This window comes from Dendrobates tinctorius, unplaced genomic scaffold, assembly GCF_039654945.1.
Source record: "Dendrobates tinctorius isolate UK_male_01 unplaced genomic scaffold, ASM3965494v1 ptg000251l, whole genome shotgun sequence".
Taxonomy (NCBI): Eukaryota; Metazoa; Chordata; class Amphibia; order Anura; family Dendrobatidae; genus Dendrobates; species Dendrobates tinctorius.
Window position 1 is genome coordinate 3,439,576 of NW_027361918.1, and position 23,158 is coordinate 3,462,733.

General features: G+C 52.5%; 1 protein-coding gene across 2 annotated transcripts in view; it reads right to left on the reverse strand.

The window, feature by feature from the left end:
- LOC141065425 (uncharacterized) overlaps positions 1-22,599 on the reverse strand; it is a 58,919-nt gene extending 36,320 nt beyond the window's left edge. For both annotated transcript variants that reach the window (XM_073557920.1, XM_073557919.1), the window contains exons 1-2: positions 22,443-22,599; positions 6,584-6,736 (exon numbers count right to left, since the gene is read on the reverse strand). In XM_073557920.1, the coding sequence (XP_073414021.1) occupies positions 6,584-6,661 (78 nt within the window). In that variant the 5' untranslated portion in view covers positions 6,662-6,736; positions 22,443-22,599. The remainder of the gene's footprint in view (positions 1-6,583; positions 6,737-22,442) is intronic.
- Between the last annotated feature and the right edge of the window lie 559 nt (positions 22,600-23,158).

The window sequence follows — 23,158 nt, forward strand, 5'->3', positions numbered from 1 at the left end:
ACATCACATGGACTGATCATGTGATCGTGACATCATTGCAGGTCTTCAACTTTAGGGAAAATCCCGGCCAAACTTTATCCTGCTAGGAGATATATATCTTTCATCCAGCAATACATCCTTTGCTGCACCACAGGTGGGAGAAAGCCACAGGCATAAAACCAAAGAAAAAAAATCAGAAGTCAGTAGAAAGGTGTAAAAGAAATTATAATATTAGGAACGTTAGCATAAGTCTGCACAACAGGGCCATAACATCTGTGAACTCTTATTACAGTATTACAGGTTAGGAGGCTAACAGGATCTCTGAAGCGAGAGGGGATGTAACAATGTCATTCCTGACACCTCAGCCTAGAGAGTGAAGCTTCAAAGGTTGGCAGATGGTCCTTTGTAGCCAGAAATCTAGCTATGAAGTGGGGTTGAAGAAAACAAGCTGGGTAATATGCAATGTACTTGCCTCGTTATTAGCCATCGCTCCAGCTACAGATCAGTGATGTCAAGGTTACAATCTAGACCATCCTGGAAGCTTGAGCCCAGGACCAGGCATATAAAAATATAGCTTAACAGTGGAAAGATGTTCACATGTGGGGGTCAGCCGAGTCGAGTGTGATCCATAACCCTTCCCTAACCTCAAGGAAACAGTGGAACCTTAGATGGAAAAGTTTAGGTATTTGTTAATTTTCCTTTTTATTTTACAATTGTTTTGATTATTTCTGTTTCGCCTAATTTTTCTTCCTTTTTTGCCTTTTCTTACACGCAATGTACTTATTATAATAAAGCTTTGTCCTTCTGTGCTCTAAGAATCCATAGCCTTTCGGAGAGCGTGAGGCCTACCGACTGTCAGACAGCAGTTTGTATTTTTGGGGCTGATCACCCCATTTATATGAAATAGTATTCTCCCCAGCTCTTGAATATCTGAAGATTCCTTTTTCCAATCTCAACAGCAGACCTCCAAGAGGGCACTTTTCAATGTAGGTAAGGGGAATTGATCTCTATAGGCTCCTCCATGTGACACTGTAGGAGGGGGGGCAGATTTCTATATAAGCTCCTCCTCCAAGTGTCATGGGTGGGGGCATGTTCCTTTCTAGGCTCCTTCTCCACCTGTCACTGTAGGCAGAGACACAATCTCTATACATTGTGCCACTGTAGCTGGGAGGGCACTTCTGTAATATGTCTGCAAGCGGGGGCACATTTCTTTATAGGTCTCATTTTGTGGTCTATAGAGTTCACGCTGTTTTCCAATGAGCTCGTCACGACTCTGTTGTTGGGTGTCCCATGACCATGGATTCCTTTTCGGTGCCTAATTATAGTGGCAACCTACCAAGTCTCGGTTCACCTGCGTAAAGTGCCCCTGTCTTGGGGGCGGAGTCAATAGCAATAATGGGTATGGGTCTGCACAATGTATGTGGGACGAGGCCTTGGTCTCAAACAAATACTAACAATACTAAGTTAGTATTGACAATACAAACTCCACTTTACCACTTCCAGAGTCTGCCAATCAAACACAAGGTTGTGCAGAGTGAACCAAGGAAGTCCAAGAACCACAGGAGAGGGCAGACCCTGTAGCATATAACAGTCAATACCTTCTGAGTGCATGACTCCTCCCCGTAGATGTAACCCTTGGATGGCTGAGTAAAATACCTGTCTCAAGGGTGCGGAGTCTATGGCAATTATGGGTACAGGTCTGGACAGTGAATGTGGTTTGAGGCCCAGGACCTGGATGAACCTAGCCTGGATGAACCTGTCACGAAACACAGAAATAACCACCTTATTATTGCCCAAATGGATTTCAGCAGGCAGAAAGAAATTGTGCCCTACCCACAGAGGAGATGTGTACACCCCGGATGCTAACCTTCCCACAACCCTGGGTTCCTTAGTTTTCCTGTGGCTGTGTAACCATGAGATAGGGAAGGACATGAGCCTACTAGATAGTCATTTCTACTATAGTAAAAACACACTCCCCCCTTTGTGCCAAACAACAGACTGCTTTTCAGAACGAGTTGCCCCAGCCACCTGCATGGGTTCCTGAGATGACAGACCAGATTTCCCTTGGCCCTAGATCTCCCGCACATTGAGTGTCTCTTTATGTCTCTGGCGAAGACGACGATCCACCTGGACAGCAAGATGCATGGCCACCGCAAGGGAAACTGGAGACTAATACAGGGCTAAGGCATCCTTCACCATTACTGATAGCCCTTCACAGAACTGGCTATGGAGTGCGGAGTCATTCCATTTAGTGTCAGTGGACCACCTCCGAAACTTGGAGCAATACTCTGATGGACAGCCTCCCTGCTGAAGCTGCCAGAGAATATGGGAAGCAAGGTGTGCCACAGTCCGCGCTGCTGAGTCCACAAAATCACCTGGGATGCAAGATGTTGTAACAAAGTACTTCTTTATTCCTTCCTACGCGTTTCGTCGCCCTTCCTGGCACCTTCCTCAGGAATAAAGAAGTACTTTGTTACAACATCTTGCATCCCAGGTGATTTTGTGGACTCAGCAGCGCGGACTGTGGCACATCTTGCTTCCCATATTCTCTGGCAGTTTTTCCACGTTGGAGTGGTCGGTGGAGGTCCTGCAGCAGCTGATACTGTGTTATGTCTTCAAGCCAGTTGTGGGTCACACAACTGGAATAGGTGAGTGGAACTGCATTACACCACTCACATCGTAGTGTCACTAGTGATAGGGCACTATTGCGCCTCTTGTTCCCCCACCCTTTTTTCCCTGCTGAAGCTGACGTAGTGTGGACACATTCAGGGTCGTATATACAACCCCTGGCAGAAATTATATAATCACCGGCCTTGGAGGATGTGCATTCAGTTAAGTTTGTAGAAAAAGAGTTTGATAATCCTCTCCTTTGTTTCAATTGACATCTCTCGTATTGGAGCCATGATACATGTCAGTCCACTTGGTGCAACAGCTCTCCAAGGTGTGATCACTCCTTTTTAGATGCAGACTAAAGCGCAGATCTAATTTGATGCAGGTGTTAGTTTTGGGAATGAAAATTTACCAGGTGATTCCATAATTTTTTCACTATGCTTGGTTTAAAAAGTCACCATTACTGACTACCACATTTTTTGTTCTTGATTTCCTTTAGTGTTTCTTAAAGCCAGAAAGTCGCCATTTGAATTGACTTTAGTTTTGTGCCGTGTCTGTGATCTGCTTTTTTTCTACAAAATTAAACTGAATTAACATCCTCGTAGGCCGGGGATTCCATAATTTTTGCCAGGGGTTGTATTACCCAGCACCAGAAAAAAATCCTCCACCATCTGAAGCGACTGGGAGTCAGACGGGAGACAGAATGCCCATGCTTGGGGGTCACCCTGATGGAGCAAGATTATAACCCCCCCACCAGTTGCTCATCGGTTCATGAGGAACAAGGCCACAACCTGAAGTATAGTTTACAGGCCCTCCCTGAAAACAACAAACTTGTCACGCCCCCCTCCTCAGAGGACCGGTCAAGCAAAGCAATCTTGGGCTCCACTAAAGCTTGTCTGGGAGTCATGGTCCCCACAGCAGAGGAGTTAGGGTGCTGTAAAATGACAGTGCGTAGATCTGCCACCTCCAGGCTGAGCTGTTGCAGTTGCCCTGTCAGAGCAGTGATAGGATCTATAATAGATAAATAACAAAAAACACACAGTTTCGGTCAGAGCAAATGTCACGACTCTGTTGTTGGGTATCCCGGGACCAGGGGCTCCTTTCCTGTAACGATAGCAGGCACCCTAGGTCTCCCTGTTCCCTGGATTACTTCTGATGGTGAAGACGCTGGGGCCACGTACCTTGCCGTAGCTCCTAAAACCACCCTCAGTCTGTACCTTTCCCCCACCCAGGGAAGAGGGGAGTAGCACCAGACTAACAAGGTAATACAAAGAGGGGTAACAAAAAATACCAAACATACAAATAAACACACGCATATGACAGAGGAATGCACCAGGCAGTGGAGGATGTGGTTAAACCAAAGTAGGAGAAGAAAGGGAATTATCACACACTCAAAACCTAAAAAACAGTCACAGATAAATACACCAAACGCCTTCTCCAATAGTAATAGTAACCAACAACAAGCTCTAGTCATGCAGCATAAGCCATCTCTGACAATGACTGCTAGCCAGGATCCAGAATATATAGGAGATCAGAGTGGCTAACCGTGCGCAGCTGAGAGTATTAAAGCAGGAAAGCTTACAGGAGTTCTCAACAGAGAAGATTAACCCCTACTCTGCCCAAAGAAACTTACACCATTTAATACAAAGTTGAAGTGCTTCTAACCAGAGCAGGAGTAGGAAAAATCAGCCACTGCAGTCTTGTGGCTCCTCTCCGTTGCGGTAAACATGTGACAGAGATCTAGTTTGCTTTCATTTGCCCATAGAATATTCTCCCACAAGGAGTGTTTTTTTTTATACAACGTTTGGCAGATTTCAGTTTCTGTATTTATTGCCTTTCTATAAGCGGTGGGGTCTGGCTCAGCTTTCGAGCACAGCATGATATGTTGTCTGTGTGCCATGTACTGTACACATTGAAAATATCACTCCAGACATCTCCAGCTCAGCACGAGGTTCTTTGGGTGTTGGATGTCTTCATCAGTTTTCCTCCTCCCACCATGTCCTGGGAGGTCCTTTACCTGTTCCATCTATGGGGCAAGAGATGAAGCAGAGATGCCATCATCACTGGATAGAGTCTTGTACGCCTTATACCAGGGCTCCTCAAACCCTTCTACTGGGCCCAATCAGGTAGACCAAGATAAATCACAAAACAGAAGAAAATCCAACTCAACGAACTTGTGAACAGACTTCTTTCTGTATTCCCTGAAAGTTCTCAGCAGAGGGTGAAACAGCATCAGCGTCGTAGGTTAATCATGAGTAAGGGTGTGTAGCCACCTGAAACGCGTCGATGTCGCATATCACGAAACCTACATCGCTGATGCCGTTTCACCCTCTGCTGAGAACTTTCAGTGAATACAGAAGTCCGTTCACAAGTTCGGTGAGCTGGATTTTCTTCTGTTTGGTGTTAGCTCCACGCCTTGTTTCCTGTGCACCGATCACCTAAGGATGTCTATTACGGAGAGCTGGACTTATTTCTGGACCAAGATAATGTCTGGGCCTCACCATCTGTAGTGGACGTCTAGGCTAAAATTACAAATCTCTCTATTTTCCTCTTTTGTCTCCCGAACACAATATAATAATATATATAAAAAATGCACAAAGAGTAAATTATGAGGCAAAACTGGATATGACTGCAGCAATAGAGAGAACTGAGAGCCTGTCCTGGCTTCCAGGACATTGGCCTCCCAGCTAAGGAGATGCAACACTCCAGACTGCCTGTGCCTAGTAATAAGAGCATTTCTGATATGCGGATACGATCTGCCTCATCTTCACCGCTGTGGACATGGAAGAGGGAATAAAAGGATTCTCAGGCTAATTACAGCCCTGTGATCACTGACAAGGTGCGGACCGGCGAGTCTAAACACTGACTAATCCCCGGCAGCCGGATCAGGATATAAGCCGGACACTGGGCGCCATTAATCGTGCCCTGGCTTTGGTTCCTATTTTGTCTCCTTGTAGCCTCAATGTCTCGGAGCAGTTTCACTAAACACTTTATTTCAGGAGATATTGTCTGTGCTGCTCTTAATATTTAGGGAAGGGGCGACCAAGATGACCTGAACGGTGTCTGGAGAGTGCGGGGACTATCATGAGAAAACTTTATCTACTCCAATAAATGATGAAGGTGAAAGAAGGAAATCTGCATTTTCCCCTAGGTTTCCCCGAAATGAATCTGTGAAGAAAGAATCCGGTGCAGAGTTGTCCGAGAACAGAGGAGCAGTTGGGTAACAGAGACGTCCCCACCAGAGAAAGCTGTAAGACCACCGACATGTCCTCTCTATTCACATGGGAAGCAGAAGGCATCAGTGTAAATCCACGGAATATCATGGGGGACGACTCCCAGGTGCAGGACTCTAGATCCAAGATAATAATCAGGGCAGTTGTCTGACCGGTGTCGGCTCATCTGTAATGTTTGTTAGTCCAGCGATAATCACAATGGAGACTGGCGCTCCGGGTCCTGTTCAGAGTTTACCTCTCCACTCAGCAGATAATGGAAATATAGAAGAGTTTACCTCTCCACTCAGCAGATAATAGAAATATAGAAGAGTTTACCTCTCCACTCAGCAGATAATAGAAATATAGAAGAGTTTACCTCTCCGCTCAGCAGATAATAGAAATATAGAAGAGTTTACCTCTCCACTCATCAGATAATAGAAATATAGAAGAGTTTACCTCTCCGCTCAGCAGATAATAGAAATATAGAAGAGTTTACCTCTCCACTCAGCAGATAATAGAAATATAGAAGAGTTTACCTCTCCACTCAGCAGATAATAGAAATATAGAAGAGTTTACCTCTCCGCTCAGCAGATAATAGAAATATAGAAGAGTTTACCTCTCCACTCAGCAGATAATAATAGAAATATAGAAGAGTTTACCTCTCCACTCAGCAGATAATAGAAATATAGAAGAGTTTACCTCTCCACTCAGCAGATAATGATAGAAATATAGAAGAGTTTACCTCTCCGCTCAGCAGATAATAGAAATATAGAAGAGTTTACCTCTCCGCTCAGCAGGGAGATGATCTCTGAAGTGAAGTCTATGATTCTTCTGGAAATGTTGCTCTCGTCTTCGTCCATGTCTGTTTCGTCATTTGGGGAGAAATCTGGGTGGTGTGAAGGGATCTGGGTCTTCGGGGTCGTTATGAAAGGAGGCTGTAAATCATACAAGGACATCACCGTCAGTCACATACAGATCTGATCTCATTGCACAGTGACATTTACAGATTATTAATAGGTATTTTACACCTGTCCATCAGGTGAGACTTTCCACCTGTTAGGACCTGGCTTGTGCTTTCCAGCATCCTATGAAGACATCTGAAGCCTAGGTTCCTTATGGCCTTCATGAATATCGGAGGTCCATGTAGAAGTTTAGGGGCCTCTAATATGACGGCACATAGCATAATCTATACCTGTGTAACTAGTAAAGTCTCTCCCTGAGTGTTATGAATGAGTCACCGTAGGAGGCAAAAGCAGAAATACAAGCTAAGTCCAGAAAACCAGAGAAGTTGGCAACTATCAGATTGCAGACCACTGAACCTATCAACACAACTAGCAGTAGCCGTGGGGGGTTCCTACGATGCCCTATACCCCTCGATCACAGCCGGAGAACTACATAGGCCTAAAGAAAGAAAGGGGAAATCTAAACTGCCCCAGAGCAGACCCCAAAGCAATAGGCAGCCCCCAACATATAAGGACGATGAAGCAAGATGAAAATACTAACACAGACAGAAAGATAGACTGAGCAAAGATGGGGCCCCAAAACTACCTAGATAGGAAAGGACAGGAAGGCTGCTGTCTGCAATCTGCCAAAACCCTATCAAAGACATAAGCCAACCAGCTGATATGAAAAAGGCCCTGAAGCAGCTAGGCTTCAAAAACTGAATCAGCACTCAGGTAATTTCAGAAGACAGAGCTAAATGAATTCAGCACACCCCGGCAGGGAATGGCAGAAATCCAGAAAAACAAAGCAAAAACAAAGTCAAAGCACAAAAGCAAAAGGCCGAGCAGCAAACTTAGCTTTGGAGGAGCAGGAATTCAGACTGGTCTCCAAGGATCCCACAGAGAAATCACCCGCAGGGCAGAAGGGCGTCGGCAGCCTTATATCCAGTCCGTAACTCCACTCAGCCAGTCATCATTATCAGCCTCAGGTGTTTGACAATCAGGCTCACTACCTTTCTTTACCAGAAGAGGGAGTTCCTCGGGCCTCAGTAATGAAGGGGAAAATGAACTCACAACAGTACCTCCCCCTTGAGGAGGGGTCACCGAACCCTCAACTACGCCACCAGGGCGATCAGGGTGAACCAGATGAAAGGCACGCACCAATCGTTTGGCATGAATATCAGAGGCAGAGACCCAGGAATTATCCTCCTGACCATAACCCTTCCACTTAACCAAATACTGGAGTCTCCGTCTAGCCAGACGGGAGTCCAGTACTTTCTCTACCTCATACTCCATGTTACCTTCAACCAATACAGGGTCTGGAGGTGCCACCCCCAGAACAACAGGTTCAACAAACCTCTTCAACAAAGATTTATGGAACACATTATGGATTTTAAATGTGACAGGAAGAGCCAAACGAAAAGAGACCGGATTAATAATCTCCACAATCTTGTAAGGTCCAATAAATCTAGGCTTAAACTTAGGAGAAGCCACCTTCATAGCAATATTTTTTGATGATAACCACACCATATCACCAACCTTAAACTGGGGACCAATGGTCCTATGTCAGTTGGAAAACCGCTGGGCCTTCTCCTGGGCGAGAGATAACTTATCCACCACTTGGTCCCAGATCTGGTGCATTCTCTCCACCACAGTGTCAACACCTGGGCAGGCAGAGGGCTCCACCTGCCCTGAAGAAAATCAAGGATGAAACCCAAAGTTACAAAAAAAAAGGTGACATCAAAGTGGCAGAACTAGCTCTATTATTCAAAGCAAATTCTGCCAAGGGCAAAAATGAAACCCAATCATCCTGATCAGCAGAAATAAAACATCTCAAATATGACTCCAAGGTCTGGTTTGTTCTCTCTGTCTGCCCATTGGTCTGAGGGTGAAAAGCAGAGGAGAAGGACAACTGAATTCCCAGCCTGGAACAGAAAGTTCTCCAAAATCTAGACACAAACTGGACTCCTCTGTCAGATACAATGTTCTCAGGAATCCCGTGCAAACGAACCACCTGTTGTAAAAACAGGGGCACCAACTCAGAGGAAGACGGCAACTTAGGGAGTGGTACAAGATGAACCATCTTAGAGAACCTATCACAAATCACCCAAATAACAGTCATTCTCTGAGAGACAGGCATATCAGAGATGAAATCCATTGAAATATGGGTCCATGGCCTCTTGGGGACAGGCAAAGGCATCAACAACCCACTAGAGCGAGAACACGATTTAGACCGGGAGCACGTCCCACAGGACTGCACAAAAAATTCCTGACATCACGAGACAAGGAGGGCCACCAAAAAAACCGACTCACCAAATCTCTAGTACCAAAAATACCTGGATGACCAGCCAAAGCAGAGCAATGAACTTCAGACATCACTCTCTTCTTCCACTGGTCAGGAACATACAACTTTCCACTGGGACAACGCTCAGGTTTGTCCTCCTGGAACTCTTCCAGAGCACGTCTCAAATCGGGCGAGATGGCAGAAAGAACTACCCCTTCGCCTAAGATGGTAGCAGGCTTGGTCACCACAGGAGAATCAGCAAGGAAGCTCCTAGAGAGGGCGTCTGCCTTGACATTCTTTGTTCCAGGAAGAAAAGAAACCACAAAATCAAAACGTGTAAAAAACAAGGCCCACCTAGCCTGTCTAGGGTTCAAGCGCTTAGCCGACTCTAGGTAAATCAAATTCTTGTGGTCAGTGAGGACCACGACTTGATGCTTGGCTCCCTCCAACCAATGTCTCCACTCCTCAAATGCCCATTTCATGGCCAACAGTTCCCTATTCCCCACATCATAGTTACGTTCAGATGGAGAGAACTTTCGGGAAAAGAAAGCACAGGGATTCATTTTTGATGTTACAGGATCCTTTTGGGACAAAACAGCTCCTGCACCAATCTCAGAAGCATCCACCTCTACCTGGAATGGAAATGAGACATCAGGTTGCCGCAAAACCGGGGCGGAGGTCAATCTTCGCTTCAGCTCCTGAAAGGAAGAAACAGCCTCCGGAGACCAATTTAACACATCAGCACCCTTTTTAGTCAAATCAGTCAATGGCTTGGCAATACTAGAAAATTTTGCTATAAATTTCCGATAAAAATTAGCAAAACCCAAAAACTTCTGGAGGACCTTCAAAGAAGTGGGCTGAACCCAATCGTGAATGGCCTGTACCTTGGCCGGGTCCATTTCAATAGTTGACGGGGACAAAATAAATCCCAAAAAAGAAATCCTCTGTACTCCAAAAAGGCATTTAGATCCTTTGACATACAGGGAATTCTCCCTCAAGATCCGGAACACAGTCCGAATATGTTCCACATGAGAATCCCAATCCTTGGAGAAGATCAAAATATCATCCAGATAGATAATCAAAAATTTATCGACCAAATCTAGGAAAATATCGTTCATGAAGCACTGGAAGACAGAAGGGGCATTAGTGAGCCCAAAAGGCATCACCAGGTACTCAAAATGTCCCTCCAGAGTATTAAACGCCGTCTTCCATTCATCCCCATGCTTAATGCGAATAAGATTATACGCCCCCCTGAGGTCAAGCTTGGTAAACCAGCAAGCACCTTTAACTCTGGAGAATAGATCAGAAATCAGGGGTAACGGATACTGATATTTAACAGTAATTTTGTTGAGGGCACGATAATCAATACAAGGTCTTAATGATCCATCCTTTTTGACTACAAAAAAAAAACCGGCACCTAAGGGTGACGAGGATGGTCTAATATGACCCTTCTCCAACGCCTCCTTAATATAGGATCGCATAGCCTCGTGCTCGGGTACAGATAAATTGAAGAGCCGACCCTTGGGAAATTTACACCCCGGGCTCAGTTCAATTGCACAGTCATAACTCCTATGAGGAGGCAGAGACGCAGACTCATTCTCACTAAATACATCATAAAAGTCCGCCAAATAATCAGGAACATCATGCGACTGAGGAGAGGTGGAAAACACCGGAGCCTCACTAAAGGCACACCGACAACCCCAACTCACCACAGACACAGATTTCGAATCCAAAACTGGATTATGAATCTGTAACCAGGGAAACCCCAGAACAATAGTATCATGCAGATTATGCAACACCAGAAATCTGGAATTTTCTTGATGGTCTGGGGTGACCCGCATTACCACCTGGGTCCAAAACTGGGGTTTATTTTTAGCCAAAGGAGTAGCATCAATCCCCCTCAAAGGGATAGGCGTCTGCAGAGGTGTCATCGGAAATCCACAACGTTTAGCAAAATCCAAGTCCATTAGGTTTAGGGCTGCTCCCGAATCCACAAAAGCCTTGGCTGAAAATGTGGACAGGGAGCAGATCAGAGTAATAGCCAGAAGAAACTTAGGTTGAACACCACCAACAGAAAACGTGTGTGCAAAGTGTTTCTCTCGTTTAGGACAGACAGAAATAATATGCGAGGCATCTCCACAGAAAAAACACAACTTATTACGCCTTCTGAACTCCTGACGCTGCTCTCTGGAAAAAACTCTATCACATTGCATAGGTTCAGACATCTGTTCAACAGGTGGCAACATCTCTCGTGCAGCTTTGCGTTCGCGCAAACGCCGATCAACCTGAATGGCTAATGACATAGAATCGTCAAGACCAGAGGGAACAGGAAATCCCACCATAGTATCTTTTACGGCTTCTGACAAACCCTTCCGAAAGAGAGCAGCCAAGGCATTATCATTCCAGGTAGTAAGTACTGCCCACTTTCGGAATTTTTGACAGTACAATTCTGCAGAATTACGACCCTGGTTCAATGCCAGCAGGGTCTTTTCAGCCTGATCAATAGCATTAGGTTCGTCATACAACAACCCCAAAGCTTGAAAGAATGCGTTCACATTAGTCAGAATAGGATCATCTGGTTTCAAAGAAAACGCCCAATCCTGGGGATCGCCACGCAGGAAAGAGATGACAATTTTAACCTGCTGCGCGGAGCTCCCTGACGAGTTAGGCTTCAAGGCAAAAAATAATTTACAATTATTTTTGAAATTCAAAAATTTAGACCGATCCCCAAAAAATACATCAGGTGTAGGAATCTTTGGTTCAGCAGCATGTGAATGAGCAAGGTAGGCGGAAATTCCCCGCACTTCCGCAGCGAGCTGCTCCACACGATCAGACAATTGCTTTATCTCCATTGAGAGAAAAAAAAAAAAAATTCCCCCTACGGCCTCAGAGATATAGAGGAAGAAATATACACACTTTTTTTTTTTTTTTACAATTCTTTCCTGCTATTGAGTACCCTAGAATCTGCGGTAAGGCGGGTGATTCTGTTATGAATGAGTCACCGTAGGAGGCAAAAGCAGAAATACAAGCTAAGTCCAGAAAACCAGAGAAGTTGGCAACTATCAGATTGCAGACCCCTGAACCTATCAACACAACTAGCAGTAGCCGTGGGGGGTTCCTACGATGCCCTAGACCCCTCGATCACAGCTGGAGAATTACATAGGCCTAAAGAAAGAAAGGGGAAATCTAAACTGCCCCAGAGCAGACCCCAAAGCAATAGGCAGCCCCCAACATATAAGGACGATGAAGCAAGATGAAAATACTAACACAGACAGAAAGATAGACTGAGCAAAGATGGGGCCCCAAAACTACCTAGATAGGAAAGGACAGGAAGGCTGCTGTCTGCAATCTGCCAAAACCCTATCAAAGACATAAGCCAACCAGCTGATATGAAAAAGGCCCTGAAGCAGCTAGGCTTCAAAAACTGAATCAGCACTCAGGTAATTTCAGAAGACAGAGCTAAATGAATTCAGCACACCCCAGCAGGGAATGGCAGAAATCCAGAAAAACAAAGCAAAAACAAAGTCAAAGCACAAAAGCAAAAGGCCGAGCAGCAAACTTAGCTTTGGAGGAGCAGGAATTCAGACTGGTCTCCAAGGATCCCACAGAGAAATCACCCGCAGGGCAGAAGGGCGTCGGCAGCCTTATATCCAGTCCGTAACTCCACTCAGCCACTCATCATTATCAGCCTCAGGTGTTTGACAATCAGGCTCACTAACTTTCTTTACCAGAAGAGGGAGTTCATCGGGCCTCAGTAATGAAGGGGAAAATGAACTCACAACACCTCAGTCTTTGCCTCTAGAGAACCTGTCCACTTGGAGAACGCTATTTCTGCAACTTCAGGGGTGATCTGCGGGTGAATAATGTGACATTGCTGCTCGGTTGCTTTACTGAAAGTAAGTGCACCCATATCCTCCCCTGAGATTTCCAGCTCTCAGTCCCAGGTGCGCGTATGGAGCGGCTTCACTCATCGCTCACTATACCGAGTGCTGGCTGGAAAAACGCCTGGCACACAGCCAGCTCTATACCGCGTCTCTACAGACACCACCAGTAACTAAACATACAGTTACTCCCATCCTTTCCACCTGCTTCCGGTCTGCGATTCCCTGGCCCCTACCTCCAGTCAGGGGTCTCCAGGCACTCCACCTACCAGTGGTCTATTATTTACTGCCCACTCCCTGTGATCTCCGGCCCCTCCGCCTACCTACGGTCTAATTCCCAGGCCCTCCACCTAGCTCCAGTCTGTGATCTTTAGCTCCTCCGCCTGCCACTGATCTGTTATTCCCGACTCCTCCACCTACATCCAGTGTGTGATTCCTCAGCCCCTCCGCCTGCCTGCGGTCTGTGATCTTCGGCCCCTCCGCCTGCCTGCGGTCTGTGATCTTCGGCCCCTCCGCCTGCCTGCGGTCTGTGATCTTCGGCCCCTCCGCCTGCCTGGGGTCTGTGAATGATCGGTCACTGATGAGAGGAGAGGCAGGCTTTCTTCACCAAAGGTGTCAATGTAATCAGTATTACAGCGCCATCACAGCCAGGTCTGTACTGTACATTACAATAGGCTGCTGACAGAATCTCTCTAACTTCTATTTCATATGAAAGTCATCCGATTGGCTGGAGTCGGCCAATCACTGTGGGCCTGATGCTTTCACCCAGAGGTGGAATAAATGTGCCGTTTTCATGAGGATCAGGCCACGTGCTGGACTATCTGTGGTCATGTTTCGTTCAGTATCATGTGGTTTCCTGGGAAGGGGCATAGATGTGTTGTCTCATTACTCCAGTATACAGCACACCTCTGCCTCTCTATGGAGTCTGTAAGGAGACTGGTCTCACCAGTATGTCCACCACTGGCAGATCCGTCCGTGCCAGTCCTCTGAGGTGGAGCTGTGGCTGATTCATTGGCACAAACATCTATGTAATGAGGTCCCTGTGCAGAAACACAGCACTGCGTGCTGCCCAGGAATGGACGCAGGGTCTGTCAGCGTCACTGACGCCAAGGCCTGGAGATGTGCGTCCGGCCTCCAAGTCCACCAGATCCATTGGTGGAAGTCACTCACCTGGTGCAGTAAGTGACGTGATATTTTCTTTTCTGCAGGTTGTGATTGAGGAGACACGTGGTTGGGATTCATTTTCTAGTCCCTTATCCACTGAGCTGCCGGAGACATGTCTCCAAGGAAGATTTTTGTGAACGATGAAAAGGCGACTGCCGGGAAGAGATAATCAACCCTTGGTGAAGAAATCCGCGCTGTGTCTCCTCTATAATCACCTAACGGTGACATCCACTTTCTGTACCGTATTCTAAACACAATGGTCTCATGCGGACCGTCTGACAGATACATTTCCCTGCACGCACCGACCTTATTGTCTCTGAACGGACTTTATGTTTAACCCCTTCCCCGCCTTGGGTGTTTCCATTTTGAAGTTTCCGTTTTTCGCTCCTCTTCTTCCCAGAGCCGTAACTTTAGTTTTCCGTCAACATGGCCATGTGAGGGCTTTGTTTTTAGACCCGTTGTACCTTTGAACGACACCACTGATTTTCCCATATCGTGTACTGGAAAACGGGAATAAAATTCAAAGTGCGATGAAATTGGAAAAAAAAAAAAAAAGTTCAGTGCCACAATTTTTTTTTACCATGTTCACTAAATGCTAAAACTGAGCTGCCATGATGATTCTCCAGGTCACTACGAGTTCATAACTAAAAAAAAGAGCCTAGACATGTTTGGTGCTTAAGTGGTGAAAAAATCCGAAGTTTGTTTAAAAAAAAAAAAAAAAAGTTGCCATTTTCTGAGACCCGTAGCGTCTCCATTTTTCGTGATCTCGGGTTGGGTGAGGGATTATTTTTTGCGCACCGAGCTGACGTTTTTATTGATACCATGGTGTAGGAACGATGTTTGATTTAGATACGATATTTTGATCGCCTGTTACTGCATTTTAATGGAAAAAACCCGTAATTCTGGTGTTTTGATTATTTTCTTGTTACGCTGTTTACCGGAATAATTATTTTTATATATTGATAGATCGGGCGATTCTGATCACGATCCCACCAGCGGCTGTTAGGGACACACATCAGCTGATCATATCACCTTTCATGTGCCAGAAGAGTTGCCAGAGCCCGCAGCAAACCAGGGTAGGCGACCTTAGACATATCTATACATGTAAGGTCGGAAAGGGGTTAATCCGAAAGCCTCCTACAGAGAAGACATGCAATGTCCGGCTCACATAAGGTGCGAGACCCCCGGCCCTCCATGGCAGTAGGCACACGCTGTTAATCAAAGCTTGAATTGTAGCCTCTAAACAGGTTTGTTAGAAATGAATTTTCAGCTTCTCGGAGGACGGAATTCTATCCAATCAGTGGTGAGACGCTACGTATCTTATTGGTTGTATTACGCTTTGTGTCTTATTTCTTTGTTATGCCCAAAGAGATACTCAAGACATCTGCATTATTCTCCACTAATAACCGGGGAATCTAGTGATACTTTCAGATGGTTTGTGACCTCATTCCCTCCGGTGACGGCATTCATCTGTGACACGAGGCTGATCCCTGCGCGGCCGGTCACCACAGCTGCCGTGACATTTCTTTGGTGGAGAATGCGGGCACTACCATAGAGTCACCGACCTGCGGACCAGGACTCGGGAACAGCTGCGGTAAGTAACCCCTCGCGTCACGGCCTGCCTCCTGTAGCTCTGGCCATTAGTCTCCGGGTACGCGACGCCTGCACAGTGTCACAGTGACTGTGAGCGGCTGAGATAAGGGACTCGGAGATTCCTATAGTGGGGACACTGCCCTCATGTAAAGTGTAAGTTAGTGATGTAACAATCATATGATGTGATCTGCTGGATTTTATCTTTACATTCTGCCTCTCACAGGTGACGTGTACCTACAACAGAAATTACAGACCTCTCCATCCTCTGTAGGAGGGAAATCTGCAGCGGATCAAATACTCATTATCCCCACTGTAGATTATTCTCTCGTCCTGCTATTAAGCCAACTCCTGAGGCCCCTGTGAGCAGTGCGGCGAGGGTGTGATCAGACTCCTAGGACTCAGAGTGAAGTGGCGGTGTATAACGCCATCCAAAATGAATGCTAGGACCCTCGCCGATCTTCAGACGCACTTGAAGTCACAGCCCGGAGACCAGAGAGCGTCACACTCACACCACACAGCCGGCAGGACACAGCGGGGCCGGAGAGCAGAGAGCGTCACACTCACACCACACAGCCGGCAGGAAACAGCGGGGGCCGGAGAGCAGAGAGCGTCACACTCACACCACACAGCCGGCAGGACGCAGCGGGGGCCGGAGAGCAGAGAGCGTCACACTCACACCACACAGCCGGCAGGACGCAGCGGGAGCCGGAGAGCAGAGAGCGTCACACTCACACCACACAGCCGGCAGGACACAGCGGGAGCCGGAGAGCAGAGAGCGTCACACTCACACCACACAGCCGGCAGGACACAGCGGGAGCCGGAGAGCAGAGAGCGTCACACTCACACCACACAGCCGGCAGGACACAGCGGGAGCCGGAGAGCAGAGAGCGTCACACTCACACCACAGCCGGCAGGACACAGCGGGAGCCGGAGAGCAGAGAGCGTCACACTCACACCACACAGCCGGCAGGACACAGCGGGAGCCGGAGAGCAGAGAGCGTCACACTCACACCACACAGCCGGCAGGGCACAGCGGGGGCCGGAGAGCGTCACACTCACACCACACAGCCGGCAGGACACAGCGGGGGCCGGAGAGCAGAGAGCGTCACACTCACACCACACAGCCGGCAGGACACAGCGGGAGCCAGAGAGCAGAGAGCATCACACTCACACCACACAGCCGGCAGGACACAGCGGGGGCCGGAGAGCAGAGAGCGTCACACTCACACCACACAGCCAGCAGGACACAGCGGGGGCCGGAGAGCAGAGAGCGTCACACTCACACCACACAGCCGGCAGGACACAGCGGGGGCCGGAGAGCAGAGAGCGTCACACTCACACCACACAGCCGGCAGGACACAGCGGGGGCCGGAGAGCGTCACACTCACACCACACAGCCGGCAGGACACAGCGGGAGCAGGAGAGCAGAGAGCGTCACACTCACACCACACAGCCAGCAGGACACAGCGGGGGCCGGAGAGCAGAGAGCGTCACACTCACACCACACAGCCGGCAGGACACAGCGGGGGCCGGAGAGCAGAGAGCGTCACACTCACACCACACAGCCGGCAGGACACAGCGGGGCCGGAGAGCAGAGAGCGTCACATTCACACCACACAGCCGGCAGGACACAGCGGGAGCCGGAGAGCAGAGAGCGTCACACTCACACCACACAGCCGGCAGGACACAGCGGGGGTCGGAGAGCAGAGAGCGTCACACTCACACCACACAGCCGGCAGGACACAGCGGGAGCCGGAGAGCAGAGAGCGTCACACTCACACCACACAGCCGGCAGGACACAGCGGGAGCCGGAGAGCAGAGAGCGTCACACTCACACCACACAGCCGGCAGGACACAGCGGGAGCCGGAGAGCAGAGAGCGTCACACTCACACCACACAGCCGGCAGGACACAGCGGGGGCCGGAGAGCAGAGAGCGTCACACTCACACCACACAGCCGGCAGGACACAGCGGGGCCGGAGAGCAGAGAGCGTCACACTCACACCACACAGCCGGCAGGACACAGCGGGAGCAGGAGAGCAGAGAGCGTCACACTCACACCACACAGCCGGCAGGACACAGCGGGGGCCGGAGAGCAGAGAGCGTCACACTCACACCACACAGCCGGCAGGACACAGCGGGAGCCGGAGAGCAGAGAGCGTCACACTCACACCACACAGCCGGCAGAACACAGCGGGGGCCGGAGAGCAGAGAGCGTCACACTCACACCACACAGCCGGCAGGACACAGCGGGGGCCGGAGAGCAGAGAGCGTCACACTCACACCACACAGCCGGCAGGACACAGCGGGAGCCGGAGAGCAGAGAGCGTCACACTCACACCACACAGCCGGCAGGACACAGCGGGAGCCGGAGAGCAGAGAGCGTCACACTCACACCACACAGCCGGCAGGACACAGCGGGAGCCGGAGAGCAGAGAGCGTCACACTCACACCACACAGCCGGCAGAACACAGCGGGGGCCGGAGAGCAGAGAGCGTCACACTCACACCACACAGCCGGCAGGACACAGCGGGAGCCGGAGAGCAGAGAGCGTCACACTCACACCACACAGCCGGCAGGACACAGCGGGAGCCGGAGAGCAGAGAGCGTCACACTCACACCACACAGCCGGCAGGACACAGCGGGAGCCGGAGAGCAGAGAGCGTCACACTCACACCACACAGCCGGCAGGACACAGCGGGGGCCGGAGAGCAGAGAGCGTCACACTCACACCACACAGCCGGCAGGACACAGCGGGAGCCGGAGAGCAGAGAGCGTCACACTCACACCACACAGCCGGCAGGACACAGCGGGAGCCGGAGAGCAGAGAGCGTCACACTCACACCACACAGCCGGCAGGACACAGCGGGAGCCGGAGAGCAGAGAGCGTCACACTCACACCACACAGCCGGCAGGACACAGCGGGAGCCGGAGAGCAGAGAGCGTCACACTCACACCACACAGCCGGCAGGACACAGCGGGAGCCGGAGAGCAGAGAGCGTCACACTCACACCACACAGCCGGCAGGACACAGCGGGAGCCGGAGAGCAGAGAGCGTCACACTCACACCACACAGCCGGCAGGACACAGCGGGAGCCGGAGAGCAGAGAGCGTCACACTCACACCACACAGCCGGCAGGACACAGCGGGGCCGGAGAGCAGAGAGCGTCACACTCACACCACACAGCCGGCAGGACACAGCGGGGCCGGAGAGCAGAGAGCGTCACACTCACACCACACAGCCGGCAGGACACAGCGGGGGCCGGAGAGCAGAGAGCGTCACACTCACACCACACAGCCGGCAGGACACAGCGGGAGCCGGAGAGCAGAGAGCGTCACACTCACACCACACAGCCGGCAGGACACAGCGGGAGCCGGAGAGCAGAGAGCGTCACACTCACACCACACAGCCGGCAGGACACAGCGGGGGCCGGAGAGCAGAGAGCGTCACACTCACACCACACAGCCGGCAGGACACAGCGGGGCCGGAGAGCGTCACACTCACACCACACAGCCGGCAGGACACAGCGGGGGCCGGAGAGCGTCACACTCACACCACACAGCCGGCAGGACACAGCGGGGGCCGGAGAGCAGAGAGCGTCACACTCACACCACACAGCCGGCAGGACACAGCGGGGGCCGGAGAGCAGAGAGCGTCACACTCACACCACACAGCCGGCAGGACACAGCGGGAGCCGGAGAGCAGAGAGCGTCACACTCACACCACACAGCCGGCAGGACACAGCGGGAGCCGGAGAGCAGAGAGCGTCACACTCACACCACACAGCCGGCAGGACACAGCGGGGGCCGGAGAGCAGAGAGCGTCACACTCACACCACACAGCCGGCAGGACACAGCGGGGGCCGGAGAGCAGAGAGCGTCACACTCACACCACACAGCCGGCAGGACACAGCGGGGCCGGAGAGCAGAGAGCGTCACACTCACACCACACAGCCGGCAGGACACAGCGGGGGCCGGAGAGCGTCACACTCACACCACACAGCCGGCAGGACACAGCGGGGGCCGGAGAGCAGAGAGCGTCACACTCACACCACACAGCCGGCAGGACACAGCGGGGGCCGGAGAGCAGAGAGCGTCACACTCACACCACACAGCCGGCAGGACACAGCGGGAGCCGGAGAGCAGAGAGCGTCACACTCACACCACACAGCCGGCAGGACACAGCGGGGCCGGAGAGCAGAGAGCGTCACACTCACACCACACAGCCGGCAGGACACAGCGGGAGCCGGAGAGCAGAGAGCGTCACACTCACACCACACAGCCGGCAGAACACAGCGGGGGCCGGAGAGCAGAGAGCGTCACACTCACACCACACAGCCGGCAGGACACAGCGGGAGCCGGAGAGCAGAGAGCGTCACACTCACACCACACAGCCGGCAGGACACAGCGGGAGCCGGAGAGCAGAGAGCGTCACACTCACACCACACAGCCGGCAGGACACAGCGGGAGCCGGAGAGCAGAGAGCGTCACACTCACACCACACAGCCGGCAGGACACAGCGGGAGCCGGAGAGCAGAGAGCGTCACACTCACACCACACAGCCGGCAGGACACAGCGGGGGCCGGAGAGCAGAGAGCGTCACACTCACACCACACAGCCGGCAGGACACAGCGGGAGCCGGAGAGCAGAGAGCGTCACACTCACACCACACAGCCGGCAGGACACAGCGGGAGCCGGAGAGCAGAGAGCGTCACACTCACACCACACAGCCGGCAGGACACAGCGGGAGCCGGAGAGCAGAGAGCGTCACACTCACACCACACAGCCGGCAGGACACAGCGGGAGCCGGAGAGCAGAGAGCGTCACACTCACACCACACAGCCGGCAGGACACAGCGGGAGCCGGAGAGCAGAGAGCGTCACACTCACACCACACAGCCGGCAGGACACAGCGGGAGCCGGAGAGCAGAGAGCGTCACACTCACACCACACAGCCGGCAGGACACAGCGGGAGCCGGAGAGCAGAGAGCGTCACACTCACACCACACAGCCGGCAGGACACAGCGGGGCCGGAGAGCAGAGAGCGTCACACTCACACCACACAGCCGGCAGGACACAGCGGGGCCGGAGAGCAGAGAGCGTCACACTCACACCACACAGCCGGCAGGACACAGCGGGGGCCGGAGAGCGTCACACTCACACCACACAGCCGGCAGGACACAGCGGGGGCCGGAGAGCAGAGAGCGTCACACTCACACCACACAGCCGGCAGGACACAGCGGGGGCCGGAGAGCAGAGAGCGTCACACTCACACCACACAGCCGGCAGGACACAGCGGGAGCCGGAGAGCAGAGAGCGTCACACTCACACCACACAGCCGGCAGGACACAGCGGGAGCCGGAGAGCAGAGAGCGTCACACTCACACCACACAGCCGGCAGGACACAGCGGGGGCCGGAGAGCAGAGAGCGTCACACTCACACCACACAGCCGGCAGGACACAGCGGGGGCCGGAGAGCAGAGAGCGTCACACTCACACCACACAGTCGGCAGGACACAGCGGGGCCGGAGAGCAGAGAGCGTCACACTCACACCACACAGCCGGCAGGACACAGCGGGGGCCGGAGAGCAGAGAGCGTCACACTCACACCACACAGCCGGCAGGACACAGCGGGGGCCGGAGAGCAGAGAGCGTCACACTCACACCACACAGCCGGCAGGACACAGCGGGGGCCGGAGAGCAGAGAGCGTCACACTCACACCACACAGCCGGCAGGACACAGCGGGGGCCGGAGAGCAGAGAGCGTCACACTCTCACCACACAGCCGGCAGGACACAGCGGGGGCCGGAGAGCAGAGAGCGTCACACTCACACCACACAGCCGGCAGGACACAGCGGGGGCCGGAGAGCAGAGAGCGTCACACTCACACCACACAGCCGGCAGGACACAGCGGGGGCCGGAGAGCAGAGAGCGTCACACTCTCACCACACAGCCGGCAGGACACAGCGGGAGCCGGAGAGCAGAGAGCGTCACACTCACACCACACAGCCGGCAGGACACAGCGGGGGCCGGAGAGCAGAGAGCGTCACACTCACACCACACAGCCGGCAGGACACAGCGGGGGCCGGAGAGCAGAGAGCGTCACACTCACACCACACAGCCGGCAGGACACAGCGGGGGCCGGAGAGCAGAGAGCGTCACACTCACACCACACAGCCGGCAGGACACAGCGGGGCCGGAGAGCAGAGAGCGTCACACTCACACCACACAGCCGGCAGGACACAGCCGGGGCCGGAGAGCAGAGAGCGTCACACTCACACCACACAGCCGGCAGGACACAGCGGGGGCCGAAGAGCAGAGAGCGTCACACTCACACCACACAGCCGGCAGGACACAGCGGGAGCCGGAGAGCGTCACACTCACACCACACAGCCGGCAGGACACAGCGGGGGCCGGAGAGCGTCACACTGTAGATCAGGGGTGTGGAATCTTTTTTCTGCCAAGGGCCATATGGATATTTATTCCGTCCTTCGGGGGCCGTAGTAACTCCGCACACACAGTACATCCTGGTTTCATGCTGTAATCTTTCATCGCGCTCTCCAGTACAGCTCCTGCCCAAGAATGCGGTCCCTGAGAGTCTGCCCGGGGCCTGAGGTTCCCCATTCCTGCTGCAGAGACTCGGACACGCTTCTAATCTGCCACCGGGGCCCACCGGGCATTTCCCCGCCAGACCGGCAGCTCTGTCACTAGGAGAGAGGCAGCCATGACTGCACAGACTGTGTGAGAGCTGCGCCCGAGTCCTGGCCGCTGTCACCTCACCTGACACCGCAGAGAGCCGCAGCCGGGGGAAGACGTCCTGGGGGCGGACACCGCACAACATGCGGGAGCGACTGGGAATGGAGGAGACGTCACCGGAAGGGGCGGGGCCTCTTTCTCTCAGGTGTGGAGCCGTTTGTGCTGAGGCGGCTGGAGAGGAGGAAATGACGTCATGTACAGGCGGCAGAGAGGACTCAGAGCACAGTGTGAGAGGCCGCACGGGGAAGGTGGGGACGAGGGGCCGCACGGGGAAGGTGGGGACGAGGGGCCGCACGGGGAAGGTGGGGACGAGGGGCCGCACGGGGAAGGTGGGGACGAGGGGCCGCGCGGGGAAGGTGGGGACGAGGGGCCGCACGGGGAAGGCGGGGACGAGGGGCCGCGCGGGGAAGGTGGGGACGAGGGGCCGCACGGGGAAGGTGGGGACGAGGGGCCGCGCGGGGACGAGGGGCCGCACGGGGAAGGCGGGGACGAGGGGCCGCGCGGGGAAGGCGGGGACGAGGGGCCGCGCGGGGAAGGTGGGGACGAGGGGCCGCACGGGGAAGGTGGGGACGAGGGGCCGCACGGGGAAGGTGGGGACGAGGGGCCGCACGGGGAAGGTGGCGACGAGGGGCCGCACGGGGAAGGTGGGGACGAGGGGCCGCACGGGGAAGGTGGGGACGAGGGGCCGCACGGGGAAGGTGGGGACGAGGGGCCGCACGGGGAAGGTGGGGACGAGGGGC